We start from the raw sequence: 7,377 nt of genomic DNA on the forward strand, positions 1-7,377 counted from the left end.
TCTTATTTAAAAAGGCAAGCACCCCCTGTATGGATACTAAAGAAAATCCCATAAAACAAAATGTCTGGGTTTTGGAATTGTAAAAAGTATATATGTATACAGTGAACATAAAATTGGTGATTCGTGGTATTTTTGAAGCATCCATAATTTAAAGGCAGCCAAGCAGATTTATTTTTCATAAATCATAATAAAGTGAGGAGATAAAGCTCTACTGGGTGAAAATACGGGGCTGAATTTTGTGTCCCAAAACTCCCATTGAAGTTAATGATCATTGCAGGTGCATAAGGGAAGCCAGATCATGTGCAAGGCCAAAGCAATTTTTTTTTTTTTTTACAATCAAGTTATAAACCCCATATAACATATGGGGACTTGCAAGTGGACATCTTAACACAGATATAGCAGCGTAAGCATGCCACAAACATACAATCTTATAGAATAAAATTAATATCAAATATAAAACATTTGAACCAAATCAAGCCTTAAATCTGATATATTGTTTCCTTCAAAGGAAACTCACCTAGGCTCAATAAGGTCTTTGCTAGCAGCATTTTCTTAATAAAGAAATGAAAAATGCCAAAATATCTACAATTTATGAGGAGCAGTTGAATAGTTAAGAAGAAACTTCCTACTATTAAGGGGTATGAAAAATATACTAGCAATTAATATGCAATACATATATGTATACCCATACATACAAATATAAACACGCACATACAACCTGGACAGTTCATGTTAACCAAGGGAAAGGTTAAATAATACATTCAAAGGCATTACTAAATACAGGTACACTTTAAAAACACAGAGACAGCAAATTTTATCTGTTGCAAAAATGTATTTGATTACTCAAGTAAAATTACAGTATCTCTGCTGTTAGTAAGTATTAAATGTTAAAGAAACTGGACCTCTTTTCCTTTCAACTTTCCGAGAAAGTGCATGTAACAGTCCAAGGTTCCCCTGCCCACCCCCCTTACCTAATACAAAATAAACAAACACTATACTTGTTCCCTTGGTCAAGGAGCAGGGTTCAGGGCTTGTAAGGAGCGTATGTACATTTTAATGAACGTGATGTCTTATTGTATGTACAGGAGCATCTACAGTTGTCCACGGAAGTTGTTCAAGATGCTATACTTAGCAGCATTGTGAAAGTCCAGCACATTTTCTATAATGAATATACCTACAAGGCAAAATGTTACGTCTCAGTTTCAACTACCAAAACAACACTTCAGTATCTTCTCTAATAATCTGCGTGCTTATTACTGTACAGAAACGTATTAACATTTAGGACGACTCAATTAAAAAGCACAATACAAATAGCAGTTCAAAACGGAAAATGTTAGACCTACAAAAATTAAAGCAGTTTTAATTTTATAATAAAAATCAAAAACCGAGTTGTGTAAAGGACCCACACTGTTCAGTCTATATTCTTTCAGTCCTTTTCTTAATTCTGTTTGGAAAAATTAAACAATGTGTTTGCTGATAAAATCTCCAGCAGGATCAACGTGTACATTTATATACAGATTTTTATTAGAGATCAAATGCATCACTGAGGCATTGCATCAGTACCAGAGTTCATGTTAAACTGGATATAGAAAATAAGTTAATGCCAGAATAAGATCACCTAGCAGAACAGACTTGCAACTGCCATAAATGTTACAGCAAGTTTACAGCACTCTAGTCGATTAGTATTTAGTTCAAAATACAGGAGACCAAAGTTAATGCTTGCATTTGTTTGCAAAGCAAGGTTATATCACTAATAAATAAGCTCTCTTAGAACTCTAGAAGTAGAACACGGTACAAAAGAAAGTCTTTGTAATGTTGTAGCTTGCAGTTTGAAAAAAACAACCCTAGGTTGCACTATTTGCAGGAATGTTATTTATGGAGGGTTTTATTTTTCTAATTTGTTACAATTTCTTTGTTGTCTTCCACGAAACGCGTGAACCGGAAGTTTGTCCCATTTTCATTGCTTGCCATTTTCTCCAGACCAGCTAGAGATGCGTTGGGTTCTGAACTGGGGAGCTTCTCCAGGCTTCCCGTCAAGCCGCTGATGGGGGAGCTGCTGCCGTTGCCCAGGCCCCCCGGCGCTGGCGGGATGCCGCCATTCTGGATGACAGAGATTTCGTTGGTCTTCATGGCCAAGCCGTTGGAGAGGGCTGCTGCGTACTGGTTCCAGAAGCTGGAGGGGTCGCCGTTGCCCGACCGTGCAGCCAAATCCTTCTGAAACATTTCTGGGAACTTTACAGGATTGCCTCCTAGAAACGTCATGGGGCCATCTACGGAAAGTCGTCTCCCTCGTCTAGCAGGAGTACTGTTCCACATGTGAGTGCCCATGTGAACCTGGAGAGAAAGAATGGAAGAAACAGACAAACAAAAAAAAACGTGTTTGACACTGGATTTCCAACTTAGTTTGACCACAGAGCCATCCACAAACACGTCCAGTCTTGTTACATAACGAATGGCACTAAAGGGAAAGGATGCAGTACTCCATTTCCCTGGTGGTTTAATGAGAAAGCTTCTCCTAGATCAGCCATCACCTTTACCCAGGATACCTGCACTTCCTCCCAAACAATGCATTGCTTGTTACTCTTTCTTTATTACATGTATTTAGTTTATAACGACTTCACGTTAGTCAGTCAACTGCAGATAGCTGCTTTCAGGGCTAGAATTGCTATGTCCACTTTCATTGCAATGGTAAATATTGTATTTGACACCCTTTACCCTATAAACGTCCTTTTCAGACAGGCAGAAAGTATCCTTTCCTGATTGCTCATCGGAGAGCCTCGTGTATAGACAGAATGGCCTGAAAGTAATTATTCATCTCACATTGCTGGCAGAAACCTCTAGAGAAATACTCTGTCAACAGAAAAATGTACACACTAAAGTGCTCAACTGGTGTTCTAAAATGCAAGTGTATTTGCTTTTTCAAATGCCTATCAGTAGGAAATGTTAGTTATATAATCAATTAAAGTAATGCCCATTAGTTCCAGAATTACGTTAATAGTTTTTCTAAAAGTCATCATTTTACAGGGTAGCTATGAAAAAACAGCACATTCTAGAGCCTTTCACTTCTTAAAAAGGAACTTAAGCTACATTTCTAAATAGTTTTCTCTATGATAAATTAATTTCTCTGTAATTAATACTTTGTACTGACATTGGGATATTAAATTTCATACTCTACATGGACAGTCCTTACTGGTAGGCAAATTTCATCAGGCATCCAAACCACCCCACCCTTCAGACTTGCTGTGAATACAAGCTCTCATCAGCAAGATCGCATCTAGTGCCACTGGAGGTGACTGAAGAAAACCCTTTTGGAGCACAGCCCCCTCCAAGGTAGCTCTTCTAGCAACATTAGCAGATGTAAAACATCCGCCCCCTTCCCTCCTGCAATAAGCCAAAAGCGAAACCTAAGAACAGCAAGAAGGAAAAGTACCTTCAGATTGCCTTTTGTAGTGAATGCTCTTCCACATATAGTGCAGGCAAAGGGTTTCTCACCAGTGTGTGTCCTTTCGTGGATCTGCAGAGCACTGGAGGAAGAGAAGGTCTTCCCGCACGTGTTGCAGTAGTGCTGCTTGGGGGTTCTTCGGGGGAGAGCGGGGAGCAGGACGGGCGATGTGGCAGAGGAAGGCAGGGGCCCCGAAGCAACCAGGCTGGAGGGTGATTCTTTGCTGTCCTGAGGAGAGCCGTGCACAAAGCCGTTAACCTCCGTCTTTATGAGTGAGGACAGTGAACTAGCAGGCAGAACCGAGGAGTTCTGGTTAGGGCCGATGCTGGAATTGGGCTCGAAAAGCTGTGATGGTAGATCTCGCATCTGATGTGTCAACATATGCTGCTTCAAATTACCCTTTGTGGAAAAGCCACGATTGCAAACTGTGCAAATAAATGGTCTCTCTTTGGTATGACTTCTGTAATGAATGTCCAAGGCACTCTGACAAGCAAATGTTTTGCCACAAATGTCACATGCGGTGTTTTTAAATTTACCTCTATCTCTGAAAGGAAAGAGCATACTCAGAGACTCCTCTTTAATCATTTTATCAGTGTTACTAGATGTCAAGTCCAAAGCACCACTGTTAGCAGGGGTTGGAGACAAGCCATTGGCAAACTCGCTTGGTAAAGCTCTTACTTGTTTCTCTTCGATACTTGGTGACTTGTGGTAATCGTTAGTGCTGTTGGATGGGGACAAGGCCTGCATGGAAGAGGTAGACTCCGAGACAGCAGGACTTCCAGCACTTTGGCTTTCCATATCACCACCGACAGATGACGAATCGTTAGTCAAAACGTCCCCTTCCACTGACCCATTTTCAACTGACTTTAAGCTTGCCTGAAGTTGTTCAGCAAGTCCTGCATTGATCATCTTCATCTGATTTTCCAGAGCAGCAATACTTGACATTTCCAGGGGCAGCGGGGAAGAAGACAAGCTGTCTTGCGATGCATCTGCAGATTTAGGGGTATCTGGCACGCTGCTGTCAGGACAGTCTTCCATGTTCTCATCTGAGAAGTTGTCTATATCATCAAAGTTCTTTTCATCAAAAGATCCTGTATCTGATTCCATTGACTCCGGATAGTTTTCTGTGATCGGGGTGTTGGGGATCTGCCCTCCCATGTGCATCCGGATGTGCTGCTGAAGCACAACGGCGTTGGTGAATTTTTTCTGGCAGATTGGGCACGAATGCTGTACTCTCAGCGGGGGCATAGCACGGTGGACACTGTAATGAGTCTTTAAGTTGCCTTTAGTGGTGAAAGCGCGACCGCAGATTTTACATTTAAATGGCCTCTCACCGGTATGCGTGCGATAATGCATTTTCAGTGCGCTCTGGCAACTGAGAACTCGATGGCAAATGATACACTCGTTCGGATCGGTTGCCTTTTTGTCAATGTTTTCTACCAGTTGCTGCAGCTTTGACGTTTCAGATGCTGGCGTTGCCTCCAACAGTCCTCCAAATGGAAACTTTGCCTTAAATTGCTCTGACATTAGAGGCATCAGTGGATTTGTAAAAGTGGCAATGCTGCTGGAGCCCGAATCTGCTGCCGGTGAGCTCACGGAGCTGCTCACGTTAGCGATGGAGTTTGTGTTTTGAGGGTTTTCTTCCATTTTGCCATTTGAGGTAGGCAAAGCACCAGCCTCTACCTCATCAGAGAGTCCATTGGAAATTTTTGATGTGGGATCAGCTGCTCCCGAGTCGCTCTTGACAGAGCACGGAGGGCTTGCAGAAGGATGGCTAATGGGAATGGGCTGAGGCTCCTCAGTTTTGATGAAGGGGGTCAAGCTGGGAATGCTGGGTGGAAGCGGCAGTCCGACAGACGTGGTCAGCGTGGACAGGACTGGCTTGCTGTCCAGCCAGCTCGTGACAGGTTTCTCTGGCGGTATAGACATCCCATAAGGAATACCTGTGCTTGTGGGAATATTGTCCAAGTGCTCCGGCACTGGGTATGGGTTCATTTGAATATGAGGGTACTTTTCTTTATGACGCTGGAAATGGACTTTTAAGTTTCCCTTTGTGGAGAACCTGTTTCCACATATGTTGCATTTAAATGGCCTCTCGCCAGTGTGAGAACGTAAATGAATCTGCAAGGCACTGTCACTCCCAAACACTTTAGCACAGAATCTGCATTTATGCTTAAAGAACGCCTCATCTGAATTACTTTTTGCTTCAAAAGCAGTTACATTTGGTGGCTTGCTTTTTCTTTGCTGTGCCAAGGCAGTCAAGGAGTTTAAATCCTCTGCAGGTGTTCCAATATTGGACAAGGGATTGGAGAAAACAGAGTTACTAGGTGTGGGCTGAGGTAGAAGTGGATTAGATGCAGGACTTAATAAACTGCTTATTGCAAAAGCTGGTGAAGATGATGCAGATACTGGTGGGTTGCTGAGCTGTGAGCCACCAATACTTGAAGCCACTTTTTCCGAGGACGGTGTTGTAACTGCTGCTGCCAATATGTTAATATTTGGAGAAGAGCCACTACTGGATGGAATTAGAGTGTTGCCAAGGTTGCTCTGAGGTAGCTGTATAGGGGGTAGATGTTTCACACCACTGATGCTGGCAGATTGACTAGCAAGGCTTTGTGCTAATCCAGCTGCTGCAGCCAGCTGCTGGGATAAATGGGAACTTAACGTGGACAAGGGGTTGGCAGATGTTCGTAAAGTACCTTGAGACGGGCTAGAAGACGTTGGCATGTCTGCATTTTGGGAAGCCAACAGTAATATTTGGTGGCGAATTTGTTCAATCAGTTGCAACTGGTGGATCTGCTGCTGCTGTAGAGCCAACAGTTGCTCCATGAGGGCAGGTACAGCCAGCTTGCTGCTCGATGCACCGTTGCATCTTGCTTCCTGTGAGAACTGCGCTACTGCCACTTTCGTACTTTGAAGGTTTTCAATTATTACATTACTATTTATCACCGAAAAGTTGCCTAATGTTGTCAGATCCCCTATGTGAGGTAGAGAGGTTGTTACAGCTGAGGTACCCATTGTGGAGCTGTTACTGCTTGTAATACTATTGTTGACACTCTTGGAACTGCTACTGCTATTGTTAATGCTGGAAGCCTCCACATCCATGGATTCTTCCTTGTCAAGTTTGTTATGCTCTGAAAGGTCACTGCAGTCTACTTGATCTTTGTTATTAACTGTGTCATTCACCTGTTCATCAGGATTATCAGGAGGGGAACTAGGAGGGAAGGTTTCAGAAGGAGAAGCTGGATTTTCATTCACAATTAAAACTAATTGATTTTTAGTACAGTTCTTCTTGTGTTGCAGGAGATCTGATAATTCAAAGAACTCAGCACAGCACCTGCCACAGACATGGGCGTCCTTGTTCTTAGTGGTTCGATTGGCTTGACCCTTTTCTGTGTCTCCTAAAACATCAAAAGATGATGGATTAGAGATCAAGCAGCAATAAAAAAAAAATTCAGGACATTTTAAAGTAGCATTTTTATCTACCAGTCTAAAGCAGACTACGATTGTACATGAAAATAGATCAATACTTCCACATCACAAAAATCAGTCAAAAGCAACATTTAAGACTGTACAAGGGAGTTTTATCAATCCTGGTGTCTTTGCTGATCACTTCCTTTGGATAATCCATCAAAATATAAAATACTATGAACTAAAGACATTGGAGCATAATGAAATTCCATAGCAAAGTATTGATTTCCAATATTTCATACTGCTTATTGTCTGGTTGTCCACCGAGTGCAAATCAACCATTTGAAGGACTCATTAGACTCTCATGTTCCTGTCAACCTTGTTCATTTTCAACTGATTCAAAGATATCTGTGACAGTTGCCCCATCACTAAACTAATTTGTAGTCATTCGAGGTCCCAATCAGTTGTTGACAAGAGAAAAAAAAAAAAAAAAAGAAAAAAAAAAGGAAAAAAAGAAACAAAAA

General features: G+C 41.8%; 1 protein-coding gene across 2 annotated transcripts in view; it reads right to left on the bottom strand.

Moving 5' to 3' along the window:
• Window positions 1-994: 994 nt before the first annotated feature.
• SALL1 (spalt like transcription factor 1) overlaps window positions 995-7,377 on the bottom strand; it is a 29,958-nt gene continuing 23,575 nt past the window's right edge. For both annotated transcript variants that reach the window (XM_026036466.1, XM_026036465.1), the window contains exons 3-4: window positions 3,431-6,843; window positions 995-2,334 (exon numbers count right to left, since the gene is read on the bottom strand). In XM_026036466.1, the coding sequence (XP_025892251.1) occupies window positions 1,894-2,334; window positions 3,431-6,843 (3,854 nt within the window). In that variant the 3' untranslated portion in view covers window positions 995-1,893. The remainder of the gene's footprint in view (window positions 2,335-3,430; window positions 6,844-7,377) is intronic.

The sequence above is a fragment of the Nothoprocta perdicaria genome, unplaced genomic scaffold (genome assembly GCF_003342845.1).
Source record: "Nothoprocta perdicaria isolate Ctin4 unplaced genomic scaffold, notPer1 scaffold_18, whole genome shotgun sequence".
In the NCBI taxonomy this organism is placed as follows: Eukaryota; Metazoa; Chordata; class Aves; order Tinamiformes; family Tinamidae; genus Nothoprocta; species Nothoprocta perdicaria.